The following is a 16,972-nucleotide window of genomic DNA, read 5'->3' as shown; positions in this document are numbered from 1 at the left end:
CAATAGATCAACAATCCCAAACAGACCTCATCAGACAAAGATTTATTCTGGGATCCTTGTAGGATTTGCAGTGGCACATCTTCATCATCTCATAGAATCAAGAAAGAACCCTGTGTTGCATTTCATTTGAATAAAACAATGTTCACTTAGCATAGAAGCATGCATGTTTGGGGGTTGTACACTAGTCCTAAACCCATAATAGGGATGTTTTGCTTTGACTCTTTCTCCCTCATGCTGTTTTATAGCCTCCGAGCACCGACTGCTGATAGCTGAATTACTTCAAAAGTCCCAAAATTAGCCTCTCTTCAGTGTATGGGGAGCCCTCCACGAGGCAAAAATCTATTTGCTTGGAGCTCTGAAAGTCCTTGTTTCAAAGTGTCGGGGGAGCACAGGCCCAGTAGTCCCCACCTACTGTGGATATTGACTGAGAGTGCGTCATTGTGTAGGACTAAAAAGCTCATAGTATGCCTCTTGGAGGAGATAAATTATCAAATTGAAATATACAGGTTCTCCTATACCTCATCACAGGATGCTCACCTATCGCTTGCACATCCTCTTCTGCTAGTTGTTTGTGAGTAATGGTGATACAAAATTGACTATAGAAAACAGCATTTCTTTGCATTTTACTGGACAGCACCTAAACATGTTATATTGTTTCAAGAATGGACCTTATCCCTACTTTTGAATTCATATTACAGTGTCTATCTAGATTAGAGAGATGTTGTTCTTTCCATATTAACAGGCTCAAAGAACATAAAAATGGCTAGCCCTCGCCATAGACAAAATGATGACCATACAACTCTAATGGCTAGAAAAATAAATACACCGACATTAAACCAAAACCCGCATGAAAACCACTGTTTCTAGATAGCAAGGACCCTGAGAAAAAAGATCAGAAACACGGATTCCTGGATATAGGAAGACAAGTGAACTGTGCACAGCCCTCTGACGCTCCACAAATTCTCCTACATTTTACAACTAGGTGCATATGTGACTAATGATTAAGATAATTAGAACCTTTGCAACACCAGTTAAAGCTGTTTACTCGCTCTTAATGACAAAGCCATTAGAATGTAAATGGCTAGAGGTAGGATTATCAAAACACCCCATGTTCGTAGAACACCTCTTTTTCTGAGGCAAATCAGTGTATCCTAGAAGTATTCATTTTTGTTCAATTCAATTAACCCAATCAGGCTAAAACATCTGTAAAAATGATATGTGAAAGCAAAGACCAGAAATGTTGTATCCCAGTAACATAGAGCCATCTAATATATAGGGTGATTTGATCAAAATAGAAACAATTGCAGGGGCCCCTTATAAAGTGTTCGACACAGTATCATTTCAAGGCTTCATTCCAATTGTATGGGGAAAGTAAGAAAAACTATGGGGCTGATTTAGAGTTTCAAGTACGGTGTTAACTACTTTAGGATAGCAGAGGACAGTACCTCCGACATCCTGAGGGACCTCCACCCGCCAATTTTAGAGTTGTCTGCTGGTCCTGTTGACAACTGTCTTCATTGACAAGAACTGCAGCATTTTGAAGGAAAGTACAGTCAGGCATGATGGCCAGCTAATAAACATTTTTTAAAAATGTTTGTTTTTCAAAAACAAACTCCTAAATTACGAGTTTGGTTTTGAAAAACAGAAAAACTAATGGTGCCACACGTTTGGTATTTTCTTCCAGGGTGACGGGGTCATTCATTTTTTCCTGTCCCTTGCAGCCAGGTTTTAGTCTAAATAGGGTAGATGATATAAAGTCCTTCCCTCAATGGCCTGTACTTTGTTGGGCCTTCAGAGGATGTATTTTATTGAGAAGCCACAAGTAAAGGAATCAGACTATAATTAATTGAACTGAATGTCATTGGGATATGAATTAATTTTACCATAAAATAAGAGAAAGATATATAGGCATCAAAACACAGAAGAAAAGCAACTCACAGATCTGTATCCATTCACTTCATTCAAATATTTCAAGAAATAAGACACTGAATAAACAGACATTTTGTGACCTCCATTATTGTGACATACTGCTCGATCATTTCATAGTTCCACTTAAATGCTCATTTTCCAGACATGGGGTGTGGATCCACTTTTGAGGTTTCAGAACTGATTTGGGGCACTCATTGGGGTGTTTCTCTTTCAAATATAATTTTCTGTCTCTGCCTCAGACACAGCCTTTGTGCTAGGTGATGGCTTTGATAGAAGCAGCAATAGTGCTACATTAAACAGAAGTATCCGAAAACAAGGATACACTGAAGCATGAATTCTAAGCACCTGGCTGTCATCTGTCTTTCTGAGTAGTCATCAGGTACAGACAAAATGGCAGCCATGTTTAGAAACTTTGACACCTTTAGCAAAAAAAAACTATGACTTATTACTATTGCTTCTACCATCTACCAAATTATCATCACTCAGGAAGAACTAATCAGCAGCCGTTTGCTAAAGAGGACCTCACAGATTATTTTGGGGTAGCCGTTACTCCATTCTCCCTCAATTCAATTCTGGGTCTCCATCCTTTATCCTCAGGGATGCAGTGAATGCACTCCCACTGTATAGGAAAGCATTGTCTACTCTCCATCACGCCATGCAGAATGCATCCCACTGGCCCATGCACTAAAACTTTAATCACACAAGGAGTCTTACTACTACGCACTTAGAGGCAGATTTACTAAGGACTTGCGTTGCCCTTGCGTCAAGCCCCTAAAATGGACTTACTAAGCCACACCAAGCACCTTGCATGGCTATGTATAGCTTAGTAAATCCAGAGCAACGCAAGGCAGTGCAAATCGATACCTTGCGTTACCCTCTGTCAAAAAGGTATTCCATGGGTGGAGAATGGGTGTTCTCATGCACCCACCAATAGATTGGGACTAAATCACAGATTTACTCAGGTGAGTAAATCTGGGATTGCGTCAAAATGGTAATCAATCCCAAGTGAGACGTAATAGGAGAATTATCTTTATTGCTCCTCGTGACTTCCTCTTTTTATCTTTCTATGCATGCTGCATTCTGCAGCACACATAGAAAGAGGCCAATGCCTCAAAGGATTGTATTTTTGCAGGAAGGTGCACATTCCTGCACAAAAACAATCCTACTCTGTTAGACCTGGCATCCTTGGCGTGGTTTTCCCCAGTCTTTTTGCCTCTGTCTCCTGTATTTTTGCCGTGTGCTGGATTTTGTTTTTGCTGATCTAGATGCTTTTGGCACTTTGCCACTGCTGATCAGTAAATGCAAGTGCTCCCTCTGTAAATTGTGAATATGGATTGGTGTTTCCATGATTGGCTTGTTTGATTTACTACTAAGTCCCTAGTACAGTGCACTGTGTGTGCCCAGGACCTGTAAGTTAACTGCTGCTAGTGGGCCTGCAGCACTGATTGTGCCATTCACACAAGCAGCCTTTCAAAGGGGTCTCAAACCTGCCATTGTAGTGTCTGCGCACAGTCAATACTGCCATGTCAGCCTGGCAAGTGCACCCACTTGCCAGGCCCTAACTGTCCCTTTTATTACATGTGACTCACCCCTAAGGTAGGCCCAAGGTACCACTGTGGGCAGAGTGCAGTGTATGTGAAAGGTAGGACATGAACTGATGTATGTGATATGTCCTGATGGTGAAATATGGTGTAGTTCGTTTTTAACTATTGAAAGGCCATCTGTCCCATAGGACAGAATGGGAGTTTATTTATAACATCTTATAAGTATAACTTTCCATTGGGAAAAGATAGTAAGTTAAAGTTTAGTATGCCTGAACTCAGAATATAAAGATGCATCTTTTAGTAAGGATGATTTTTACATTCTGTGTTTGAAAATACCACTTTTAGACAGTGGGTATTTTCTTGCTTAGCCATCCTGTGTGCCTCTGCTGGGTTGTGGATTGTCTGTTTGGCTTTGGAATGACAGTGGCTGGGGATGTGCATGCCCTGTAGACAGCAACTGGGGGGGGGGGGTGAGGTGTGTCCTGCCTTGCCTGGATGAGTCAGGGCTGGGCTGAATAGACCTGGGCTGCATTTAGAATAGGGGGAGAAGATTTCCTTTCAACTGAATAGGCCTGGTCTGCCTTACACAATGCTGTCTCCACCTAATGTCGGGAAGCTGGACCACAGAAGACAGAACTGGTTTTGATTGAGCACAGAGCCTATCTGCTACAAGAGAACAAAGAGAAATGGAATATAAATATTGCGGCCCAGAACCCAGGACTTTAGATTACTTCTGGACTCAAGAGGAACCTCTGCCAAGGAAAAGAGTTGAGAAAGCTGAAGAAGAAGTTCTGCCCCTTCGCTGTGTGCTGTCTGGGGTTGGCCTGTAGTGGCTTTTTCTGCCAAGGAGAGGACAAATACTTTGCTGTGTGCTGTGTATCCTGCTTGAAGAAGATCTCAGAGGGCTTGGAGTAGAGCTTTCCTCCTGTTCTGAAGTCTCAGGGAAACAAAGACATCACCACCAGCTCTCCCTGAATTTCCTATCTGGGAGTTCTGATCTGCCAAGAGGTGCCTGTTGCTGAGTTGGGCCTCTGAAGGTAGTTCCTGCTGTTGGGAGCTGGGAAAGAGATGCAACTATGAGAAGCGTGATGCATTCGTACCTGTTTCCGATGCATCGTCGCCGTGCGGGAAGAATTTCCACACATCACCATTGTGCCGCTGAAGAAACCGACGCAGTACCTGCCCGCGGCTAGAGAAATCGCTGCACGCCAAATCGCGTGCACTGAGCTACGAAGTCCGAGATCACCGCACCGATTCTGACGCAGGCCCTGCTGTGTGGCTGCAAGAACCAATGCATCATGGAACCGTGGCTGGAGAGACCAACGCAGCGCCGTTGTCACCACCGCTGCATCAAGAACTGAAGCATCCCCGATCCCCACGCATTGCACCGGGGCACCAAGTCTACAAGAACGCCTGAGCCGCAGTAAGAAACCGATGCATAACCTCCCGCACAGTACAAAACTGACTCATCACCTTCCCTTCAGTAAGAAACCGATGCATCCCCTCCCCTGCGTGGCAGGAAGGAATAGACGCATCACCTCCCCTGAAGGAAGGAACCGATGCATCACCTTCCCTGGGCGTGAGGAGCTGGCGCATCACCTTTCCTACGGCTGTTTTTGTTTATGATTTTGACACATCCAAGATAGTTTGTGTTGAAGGTGTTGCATTTATAGTTTGCTATGGATACAACTGAAATGCATCATATCTTTGTAGAAATGGCTCTCTTCTGCTCTCTCCCTGTCACACAACTAGTTGTTTTGCTGCCTTGCATTACATGACTTCTAAGTAAATCTGCCCTTTGCTACATATCCACCTCACATTGGCACACATGGAATGTCAGTGCAAAAATCTGGGGGTCACACAGAATCCCTCTTTGGGCCATCTGAAATGATCTATCTAGAGCCTCCATTAACCCGTGTTCTGCTCAGCTGAGCCTTCTTATGATCTTGAGCTTCCTTCTGCTGATTCCCATCTGAGTTTCTCAAAACCTTTTCTGCCATCCTTCACAGACCACTCTCAATTTCACACATCCAACTTTAAACTGCTCTGCCAGGTTTAAGTCCACATTCTCTCAGACCATGTCTTCTACACTCAGAGGCCAGTGTGTTACATTCCCAGCTTTTTCTTCCCTTTGCATGCCCTGATTTTTCAGCAAATACTTTGAACAAGGCTTGTGGGCTACTACACCAGTATCATTCACTGTCTCTTACAATTATTGGACCGGCAGCACTAATCAAAATGGCTATTCTTCCTTTGATAGATTTTAATCATAATATTTGGAAAAAGATATACAATCATGTTTTAATGAGTTAGACCAAATGACACCACTGTTTGGAGAAGCTTTTAAAATTCCAAGAGCTCCCATTCTGGTTTTTTAAGTGCTGGCATGTGTATGCATGCCCAAGGCAACCAGGGTCCACTATGCCCTGGTACTGGGACTGTCTCTACACATCACTGAGGGGAATGGGTGCCCCACGGGGAGTACTGTGCTCAAAGAATCTACAGCCAAGCTCCTAGGAGAGAGAGATAGCTCTCGCCCCCACCACGAAATGGGAGTTGTACAAACTGGTTGCCCCATTTAGACTCAAGTTCTTTGACAGACAGTGGGACTTGACAATAGGCTCTGGGGCCAAGAGAACAGAGGCAGGACTCAGGAATGGCCTCCATCCAGCACGGAATTTCCTGCCGTTTAGGCCTTAAACAAATACCATTATCCTGGCAGATTGCCAGCAGGTCTGCGAAAACCCATAACACATGGAACCCGTAACATTTCTCGTTTGCTAGATAGATACATCTCCCTGACCATAAAAACACATGCCTGAAGGACAGGCCTCATGCTTCAAGCAGTGCGGCCCAAGATGGTTTGTAAAGTTCAGATAAGGTTTCTTCCCCCTTCTCTTAAAGACCCCATCCTCGCTCCCCAGATTTCACATCAAGGTTTCAGGGTACACTTGATGTCTCATTGCAATTCCCCACAGACACTCCTGTAGCTTCATGAATAACAAAAACGTACAAGTGGCATTCCCCAAAACACTCCAGTGATAGAAACAAATACAGACAAACACATTCTGGGTGATTTATGAATGTGGTATTCTGTGCTGGCTGTGAGAAAGGTCTGCCCATGAGGGAGCACAGGAGTGGACTGAAGCATACAGATTCAGTTATTCCAAGTAAATGTTTTCCACCTTTGTAACAGTGATGGCGTATAAAGTGCAGGCACAAGGACAGTAGAGACTTTCAAACCACATGATTTAGTGGTAAAAAGCCAGACGAAAAAGCAGTTCTGACACAAAAACACTGCCTTAAGCTGTCGTTATAGTAGTTGCTTAAATCAGTGTGTTCTAGGGATCTTTGAATGCCTTTTTACGGAGAGCTGATGTTTCAATGCTGAGATAGGGGTCTGTTCCTAACAGGCAAAACACTTCAGAACGGCAGATCAACCAGCAAAATTAACTTTGTGCATTTGATTGGATCGCCACACCAAATAAAACTATCATTTTGTGTATTCAACAGTACAGTCATCAACATACATTTATAAACTTGTCAAAAGTACCATGGAACTGGTTTTCAGAGCTTTGCTGCTGGTGTTGATGTGCTGCACAATAATCATACAAACCCTTTGTATTTACCTACAGCCTGGTATTTAGTGTAGGCAAAGGCCTTGCATAGAAATACTTCAGTTCTCTTCTCCTTGGCTCTATATCTCATGAAGTGTTCCAATAAGGACTCCTCCTCTTTCTAGAGAGCACGACTGCCAATCACAGGTCATATCAGCTGTTGTGGTTCCTTTTGGCAGAATGTACCCTCTTTCTGAAGCGATCAAATTGCCAGTAGAGGAATATTTGGAGGAAAACCATCAAAGTGACAATAGTTTGTTAATGTAATGTAATATAGTTGTATTATTATAGCACTTACTACCCCTGAGAGCCGTTTTATGGTGAGTAGCTCACTACTCTGGATACATGGTAAGTGGTTAATGTATTATTTTTAGGTCAAAGCCTACCAGACAGCGCAGTTGTCTAGTTTACTGATAATATCTGGGGGACATTCTGAAGGCTTCCATGGGAATGGATTCCGCCTATTGGTTACCATTGGCTTTATGGTTCGTAACTCAAATTGGTTGCTTTTTATTTGCTGGCTTTTTTTTGTTTTACGTTGTCCAACTTGAGTTCATCACGGTGTCAAGGGGAAGGCGATGCAATGGAGCATACTCTGCTATAACTTTCTCTGGGCAACCTCCAACAGTTGGATCCTGAATAGAAAGGAACTGGTGGGAAATGGAAGGGCGAGGGTTTGAGACATTATAAGCAGATGGAATATCAGACAAGAAATGTGATAGATTATAAAATACAAACAGTGCAGTAAATCACATGAGAACGTGCATCGTGGCTGAGTGCACATTTGGCGCTGTGCACTTGCGTAGGCTAGTGCTTTTCAAACATTGATGGGCAAAAAAGAAAGACCATTCAAGCCAACCGGTCTGTATAACATTAGCGTCACATTTGTAGCTCCTAGACTCACTACCCACCTGAGCACCAGCACAGCACCATCACCTGAACATCACTCAGCACCACCTTAGCATCAGTCAGCACCACCCTAGCATCACTAAGCACCACCTCAATATCACTCAGCATCACCTCCACACCAGCACGCCACCACCTCAGCATCACTCAGCACCATCTCAGCGTGCCCTCGGAATCTGGCATCTTTTGATTCTCCCCTATTGTCCGCCCGATGCTCATTGTTGTAATTCAGGTACTATTCCCCAACCTCCACCCTCCTGTCGTTTTTGTCCAGCTCCCCCCCCATCACAAAAACAACCTATAACAAACAAGCATTAGAACAGGCAGAGAGAACTTGCCAGCATTGCAAGGACATAAAACTAGTAAACATTTTTTATGTTAATTATTTTTTTAATACGGTCGTTCAGTTGTACATAAAGTCTTCTTGGTTATATATAAGATAACATACTTATTACACTTTTTTATTATACCTCTTCAACATGGTGTATAGCAGCCATGCTGTACAACATCGCTTAAAGACATTGGTAAAGCCAATAGCTCTAGCTAAACACTTATAAGGTCCAAAGATGAGACCTATTGGAATTGCTAATGCTTCTTTTATTTATGGCTGGCTAAATAAAGACCTCCTTCACTCTGTTTATCCGGCTGCTGGTCAAATTGTACATCAGCTATACTATGTAGTGTATGGCCGGCAAAACAGCAGAGATTAGTTACTATTTTACCGGCTCCCGGGTAAATATCTCAGATTTTGTACTATTTGCAGGCAGCCTAGTAAATAGACACTTCCTTTTGAAATAGAAAGCTCTGTATATGCCTGTAATTATATATTTGGTTTGTCTGCCACGATTAATCTCCAGACTCCCTCTGACTAGGCTTGTTTGCACTGAATTGTGTGGAATATACTTGCTCATGTGGCAAAACGCCTGAAAACAAAAGCATTGCTCACTTCTAAGTATTGTTTGGATGCTTTGCTTTTTAATTTGTTTTCCTGTATATAGTGATAAAGTGAGCAATTCGCCAGTGCAAAATCTGCGCCCTTACTGCCAGAAACCTGGTTTTGCTTCTGAGAATAATCATCCAGGTTCTGAATTTTCATTAATAAAATTGTAATGTTTTAAATCTTTTGATTAGACACAAGGCACGGAAACTGCTTTTTGGATGTGAAGCCACGTGGGGACAACGGAGGCCACTCCTGCAGCAATGAGATTGGCGTTGGCGTTTCTAAGGCCTCGTGTTGCTGTTCCCTCGGTAGAGCCTGGGGCACCCCCTGTGAATTGTGTCCGCCAGTCAACACAAGTAAGTCTGTCATTTCACTTCATGTGTCAGTGTTAAGGACCATGGGATTATACTAAAATATTTAAAGATTATACCAAAATATTGAAATAGAAGCAGACCTGTGAATTATCTCCATTTTGTGAAATGCATTAGGAGTTGAGAACAATATAAATCATTGTAGATCACAGCTGTACTGCAAGTCAACAAGCTCCAACATTCAATTGCAGCAGACTTTAGCTCTTGGGGGCACCTGCAGAATGTTGCTCTTTGTAGGCAAACTGCCATGATGCATTAAATGAATTTTAACTCTTAATACTTTTATTGCAAGAGGTCTGATGTATAAGAGCAAAGGGAAAACTACAAATTATTTGTGAAATATTTTAATGTGCTAAAACATTTCTGTTGTTTATTAGCTGAATATAAAGTTTAATGAGGGGCATTGCCTGGGTGGCAATGGAGATGATCGCATAATCCGTATCTCTGCCGCAAAGCCCAGCAGGTTCAAAGATCCTGACTCATCCAATGCCAAACTGGGCTGGAAAGAGGCTCTGAGACACCCGGGGACCTCGACGGCTGCGTTTCCATCATCCGCCCCAGAGTGCAGGATGTGGAGGGCTCGGAACAGGTCGGAGGGGCTGTGCCCCACAAAATAGCATTGCTGGGCCAAGCACGGAGCTGGACGGAGAGGCCATGTGCAGCCAAGAAGAAGAAAATTGGGCTCCAGGTCGGGGACCAGAGACAGCCGGAGTGGCACTGAGGAGTCGGAGCACACCGGGGCCCGTCGGTGGGGCACTGCTGACTACCGCCCCAGAGTGCAGCACACAACAGGCAAGCTGAAACGGTGATGGACTTACCGACATGGCCGTTATAACCTTGAGCACAACCAAGCACGGCATAGAGCCAGGCAGCCACGTGAAGATCTGTGGACCATGGTCGAGGGAAAAGACAAAGCGGGTACCAGATTGGTGACTGGAGGAATGCAGTGGAAGACGGATGAGGGAAATGAATGCCCCCAGATTTGGTATCTATGCCCCTCCCATGAGGTGAGCTTGGCCCTGAGGGGCAGGCGGCAGTACAGTACCAAGGCTGTGGAGTAGGAATCATCAGGTTGCTTAGCACAGAGATGACTAGTGGTACGCCACATACAGTGGCACAAAGCTCATCTGAGGACTGAAAGATAAAAGGCCTACCAGGGGATAAGTGTGAGTACGGCTGGGGAACTGCAGCCTCTGAAACCCCAGGTGGAGGGAAATACTGAAGAGCTGCAGTCCAGTGAGAAGGAACTGCCCCTAAAAGCACAACCTACCAGCTCTTACCAGCATTGATGATTTAATTTATTTAAGAAGGTGGTTGCTTTCTAGCCCTTGAGTGAGTGCTGGTGGCAGAGGGAGTACCATAGAGTGATTATCGAAGGGCCGGGGCTTGGCGAGGGGTTTGGGGAATGGTGCTCCCAAAAGGAAAACAAAATAATGGAGCAGGACAGTGGGGTGTCATGCTAGATAATGACCACTGCTACCAAGATAGAGGGAAAATCAGATTCAAGCGGCAATCCGTGACACCAAGACTGAGCTTGAGCACAAAATCGAGGAGGTGGAAATAGAAATGGGTCTGCTCCGAATTGACCAGGAAAAGGTTGATGGAGAGAGTGAAGGAAGCAGAAGAATTGAAACGGTAAAACTACAACAACTACAGAAAGAAGTTACCATTGTGATCCCTGTGTATTGACTGACTGGGCAACAAAGTGGTTTACCCAAGAGATGACAGAAGGTTACTTTAAGGAGAACAAGGATTCAGTGAAATGGAGGGTAGTCCTTAGGTAGGAATACAAGATGGTGGTGAGAGGCCAGTTGATATCTCATAAGGTGGGAATAAAGAGGGAAAGGGACAGGGGAGGGAGCTGGAAGACAAACTACTGACCTGGGAAGCACAATATGTGTAAAGCCTGGAACAAATCTGGCTGCCCTAATAGAATACACATGGGACAAATGTAGACGATTGGTGCAACAGGAGTTCAAGTTAATAGATAAAGCTAAACAACATAATCTAAGCATATCTACAAGGTGGGAAACAAGGCTGGGAAACTTCTTTCGTAGCAGGCAAAGAGAGATCAAGGGCAGGGTTGAGTACAGAAAGTATCCTCAGCAGGAGGGCAGCTAATGGAATCAGCTTGGGAGATAGCACAAACCTTTGTAGACTTCCTAAAAGGACTATGTGCCCCACGCACTCATAGTGAATGGGGGGAGCCTGGATGCCTTTATCAATGATATCCCCATCACTAGGAAATGGAGGGAGGGAGGCAAGGCAGCTCATAGACTGGGAGAGACAGGAGGGACTGCCTCCATAATTCTTTAAATGTGTATGAAGCCAGATGGTATGGCTTATTAGAACCATACTCTAAGAGTACAAAGCAGTGGGTTAGTTCCCATGAGACCTACAACAGTCAATAGGAAAACCGACTGAGTTATGCTCCTCATAGCTCCTCATATATACTGATATTTATCTTTAATATCAAAGCAACACATTTAGTGATGTATTAGCTAAACGCCTGATGCGGCTGAAACATGGTATTATAGCCCCAGATAAATCGAGCTTTATGCTCTACAAATCAACTAGGCATAACCCCGGGTGGCTATTCAGATGCCTGGCATACTAGAAAGGGATGAAAAACCCAGCAGTGATTCTAGCACTAGATGCTGACAAAGTGTTTGATTTTTGGAATGGCCATATGATGGTACTGTTGGAGCATGTGGGCTTTTGCCCCTCCTTTCGTGTATGGGTGTAGCATCTGTACACCCACAGCCTGGGTTCAGGTGAATGGCATACTGTTCAAAGAGTTTGAACTAGGGAAGGCAACTCGGCAGGTGTGCTCCTTGACCTCGCTCTTGTTTACAGTGGAAATGGAGCCAGTGGCCACCTGAATTCGACAAGAAGCTTAGATCTGGGCTCTCTGCAGGGACCATGATAAGGATTGCTATTCTAGGATCTGCATTAAATGGGACGAGTGCTACCTGTAACCTCTAGCGGTGTGGCAGTCCAGTAAGGGATGGAACTGTCCAATACCAAGAGAAGAAAGGGGTTTTACCTACCTGGGGATCTATGTAACCTCAGACCAGAAATGATTCTATGACTGAAATTCTGGAAGGTTGTTGGAGGATTATAGAAAAGACATTGGTCATTAGCGCCAGCCGCCATTGTCCTTTCTGGGTAGAGCGGCACCTTATAAAATGATATACTTGCCGAAGTTCCTTAATGCACTTCAAAACTCTCTCTTCCAGGTCCCTGAGCACTTCAGGGATGGTACAGGCTGAACCAAGATTGTTGCTATGGGATGGGGGAGTACGGCGAGTAGCATTGTCAGCACGGACTAGGAAGCCCTTTGATGGAGGCATAGCTCTACCAGACCTACACCTATACTTATGGGTGACCCAACTAGTGGCGGTCACTGACAGGCCATTTGTGGAGCAAAAAAAGCCATCACTGATGGCGGACTGTAGGACTAAGGACCTGGAGGGCTTTATTAGGCAACTGTATAGAAAGGGAAAACTTACTATTCGACCGACTCAGACGGTGATGGTGATCGAGGCGGGGAGAATAGAATGGCAGGGTAAACTGACATTAGAAGTGCCATTATGGGATGCAGAGGCCCTGGCACCCCTTTGAGGGGTGGAAGGATATAGAAAGTGGGACATACTGGGCATCTCCAAGGTGGTTTATCTTTGGAGTGACAATGAGATAGTAACCTTTGCAGACCTACAGACACAGTATGAGCTAACAGGAACTCACTACCTGCAGTACTTACAAATTTGGCACATCTTGAAGGACTTTATGGATATAATGGAAGACATTCCTGATGAGAGACCCATAGAATACAGAGTACCATATGTCCCCCTCAATCGACATGCACTATCCATAATATACAATTTACTGTTTGCAAAAAGTCTGCCACCACTGAGGGTGTTAGGAGAGAAGTGGGAAGTAGATCTGGTAGACTGGAAGACTAAGACTAAGGGGGGAACCTGCAGGTACCCCAGGGGTGTGGCTATGTGGGCTGGGTTTCGACTGGACCAACTGAAGGTCTTCTATAGAGCCTGCTACACCAGGGCTAGGTGACATGCAATGGGCAGTACCTTCTCACCTCCACAGATCACTGCCTGATGGGCTGTACACCCAGAGGCATGTTTATGCACTCTCTTTGGTAATGGCTTAAACATCTGTTATTCAGCACCAAGAAATCCTTCTGGGTGGACATGAGCGTTACAAATACATGTTACCTTATGTTATGTTATGTTATGCTATGTTATGTCATGTTAAGCGCAGGAGTTCTGGGCGAGGAGTTGCCCTGCCATCATGCTTGGACTCTGGGGATATCACGATTTGGACAAGTTTGTAATGTGGTACTAATGGTGGCTAAACGTGATGTTATACTGCAATGGGGAAGTGATAAGGTCCAGATAGTGGGAAGATGGGAAGACAACATGGTCTGGTGCATGCGAGCAGAGGCACAGATATATAAAGTGAGGGCATGCCCTTAACAATTCACCAATGTTTAGGCAGAAACTTGGCAGATAAGACGATATAGATGATCAAGTTTGGGGTCCCTGCAATGGCGCGGGGGTGTTGACTATGAAGGTGCCACTGACGGTGACAAAGCTGTGGTTGATGAGAAGTGTACAGACTACTGGAAAATATGAAGCAGTATGTAGTGGAATTGCGAACCAGCATTCGATTGTCGGACATGAAAGCTGTCTGATGGGGAGGGGGTTGTTCTTTTTCAAAGTTATGTGTTTGTCTAAATGAAATAAAATAAAAAAGATTAAAAAAAATATAAAGTTGATTGTCCACTTTAATCAATGCCATAGATCATGGGATAACACAACAATACCTAAAAGTAAGCATGCTTTGTGTGGTCATTGTCTCCAGACTGTGCAACATGATGGGAGTTGAGACAAATGTAAACAATTCTAGACCATAGCTGATCTGCAAAAAACCTATTCTAGTATTTACTTGAATTTCATATTGGCTTCATGCAGACAGACTTTCATAATGTGTTGAAGGAATCTTGGCACTTAATATGTATGCTGTAAAAGCTATGATTTAGTAGGGAAGTGGGAAAACTACAAATTATTTGTCACATATTTTGACATGCTATTATACCTCTGTTTATTTTATTAGCTGAATATAAAGTTTTATGTCCTGGTGGAGAAGGATTCCGACCAAATCCCATTACAGTCATACTGGAGGGTAAGAAGGAGTTCCAACAGAATTGTGTTTACACTATGCAGCGCTCGCAGCGATTCACAGGACATTTTGTGACCCTAAAATGTGGTTGTTGTGTCTCTTCCATAGACATTGATGAGTGCCAAGAGCTGCCGGGGCTTTGTCAGGGAGGAAAATGTATCAACACGTTTGGTAGCTTCCAGTGCCGATGTCCCACAGGCTACTATCTGAATGAAGACGCCCGTGTGTGCGATGGTAAGGCGGCCTTGCAAATATTCACCACCAGCATTCCATCCTCTCAGTTTGGGCACAAGATACCTCCAAAATTTCGGAAATATTGACAATCAATTTAAAATTTGAAATAAAACAGTTTTGATAAATATACTGATAAAACCATTTTGGACAAAATTTCGACTAATTTTAGGCGGTTTTGCAGAGCATCACACAGATGAGTTTTCCAAGTATCATTGGTTAACATTAATTTCCCTGGGTTCACAGTGGTATAGTGTGTTCTTTGTATTGAATGAATGAATGAAATCCAACACATGACGTGAGGTCAAAAAAGTAAAAACGTCAAAAGTATTTTATTATGATTTGGAACTCAAAGAGATCCAAAAAAGGGGACGTGAGGAACGTTCCCTGAGTTGTTTAAGGAATACAGGAGGAGGCTTCCCCCACATGGTGGAAGCATGGGGTTATCAACAGATTTAACTGATGTAATGATGTAATTGTCTCCAGACTGTGCAAAATACTAAGAATTAGGAAATACGTAAATGATTCTAGCTCACAGCTAATCTGCAAACTAACCTATTCCTAGATTTGCTGAATTTGATGGTACTCAGAATAATTTTAGAAGAGAACTCCCAGAAAAGGCTCATTAATTCAGTTTTCACTCCTCCCTTTTTAAACTCACAGATATTCGAACAATACGGTTTTTCAGAGAGCTTGATTCACAGTGGGGTTTTTTCAGTTGGTCTTTGCGATCTAGCCATGACAATGAATTCCAAAAATAACATTATAGGGATGGACCAAATCACAGAAGTATCCAAGCCTGCTCACCAGAGCATGTTACTGGCAGACAAAGGGCAGACACTGGCAGACACTGGCAGGCAAAGGGAAGACACTGCAAGACAAAAGGCAGACACTGGCAGACAAAGGGCAGACACTGGCAGGCAAAGGGAAGACAATGCAAGACAAAGGGCAGACACTGGCAGACAAAGGGCAGACACTGCAAGACAAAGGGAAGACACTGCAAGACAAAAGGCAGACACTGGAAGACAAAGGGAAGACACTGGCAGACAAAGGGAAGACACTGCAAGACAAAAGGCAGACACTGGCAGACAAAGGGCAGACACTGGCAGGCAAAGGGAAAACACTGCAAGACAAACGGCAGACACTGGCAGACAAAGGGCAGACACTGCAAGCAAAGGGAAGACACTGCAAGACAAAAGGCAGACACTGGCAGACAAAGGGCAGACACTGGCAGACAAAGGGAAGACACTGCAAGACAAAAGGCAGACACTGGCAGACAAAGGGCAGACACTGGCAGGCAAAGGGAAGATACTGCAAGACAAAGGGCAGACACTGGCAGACAAAGGGCAGACACTGCAAGACAAAGGGAAAACACTGCAAGACAAAAGGCAGACACTGGCAGACAAAGGGCAGACACTGGCAGGCAAAGGGAAGACACTGCAAGACAAAGGGCAGACACTGCAAGACAAAGGGCAGCCACTGGCAGACAAAGGGCAGACACTGGCAGACAAAGGGAAGACACTGCAAGACAAAAGGCAGACACTGGCAGACAAAGGGCAGACACTGCAAGACAAAGGGAAACACTGCAAGACAAAAGGCAGACACTGGCAGACAAAGGGCATACACTGGCAGACAAAGGGAAGACACTGCAAGACAAAGGGCAGACACTGGCAGACAAAGGGCAGACACTGCAAGACAAAGGGAAGACACTGCAAGACAAAAGGCAGACACTGGCAGACAAAGGGCAGACACTGGCAGACAAAGGGAAGACACTGCAAGACAAAAGGCAGACACTGGCAGACAAAGGGCAGACACTGGCAGGCAAAGGGAAGACACTGCAAGACAAAGGGCAGACACTGGCAGACAAAGGGAAGACACTGCAAGACAAAGGGAAAACACTGCAAGACAAAAGGCAGACACTGGCAGACAAAGGGCAGACACTGGCAGGCAAAGGGAAGACACTGCAAGACAAAGGGCAGACACTGCAAGACAAAGGGCAGCCACTGGCAGACAAAGGGCAGACACTGGCAGACAAAGGGAAGACACTGCAAGACAAAAGGCAGACACTGGCAGACAAAGGGAAGACACTGCAAGACAAAAGGCAGACACTGGCAGACAAAGGGCAGACACTGCAAGACAAAGGGAAACACTGCAAGACAAAAGGCAGACACTGGCAGACAAAGGGCATACACTGGCAGACAAAGGGAAGACACTGCAAGACAAAGGGCAGAC

General features: G+C 44.4%; 1 protein-coding gene across 1 annotated transcript in view; it reads left to right on the top strand.

Annotated features, from left to right (window-relative positions):
- The window catches only part of FBN1 (fibrillin 1), a 722,489-nt gene that overhangs the window by 586,096 nt on the left and 119,421 nt on the right, over positions 1–16,972 (top strand). Inside the window, exons 37-39 of the mRNA XM_085644212.1 lie at positions 9,128–9,292; positions 14,444–14,512; positions 14,618–14,743. Coding sequence (XP_085500338.1) covers positions 9,128–9,292; positions 14,444–14,512; positions 14,618–14,743 — 360 coding nt within the window. The remainder of the gene's footprint in view (positions 1–9,127; positions 9,293–14,443; positions 14,513–14,617; positions 14,744–16,972) is intronic.

Source organism: Triturus cristatus, chromosome 3_1 (assembly GCF_964204655.1).
Source record: "Triturus cristatus chromosome 3_1, aTriCri1.1, whole genome shotgun sequence".
Classification (NCBI taxonomy): domain Eukaryota; kingdom Metazoa; phylum Chordata; class Amphibia; order Caudata; family Salamandridae; genus Triturus; species Triturus cristatus.
This window is presented reverse-complemented; position numbering and strand designations above follow the sequence as displayed.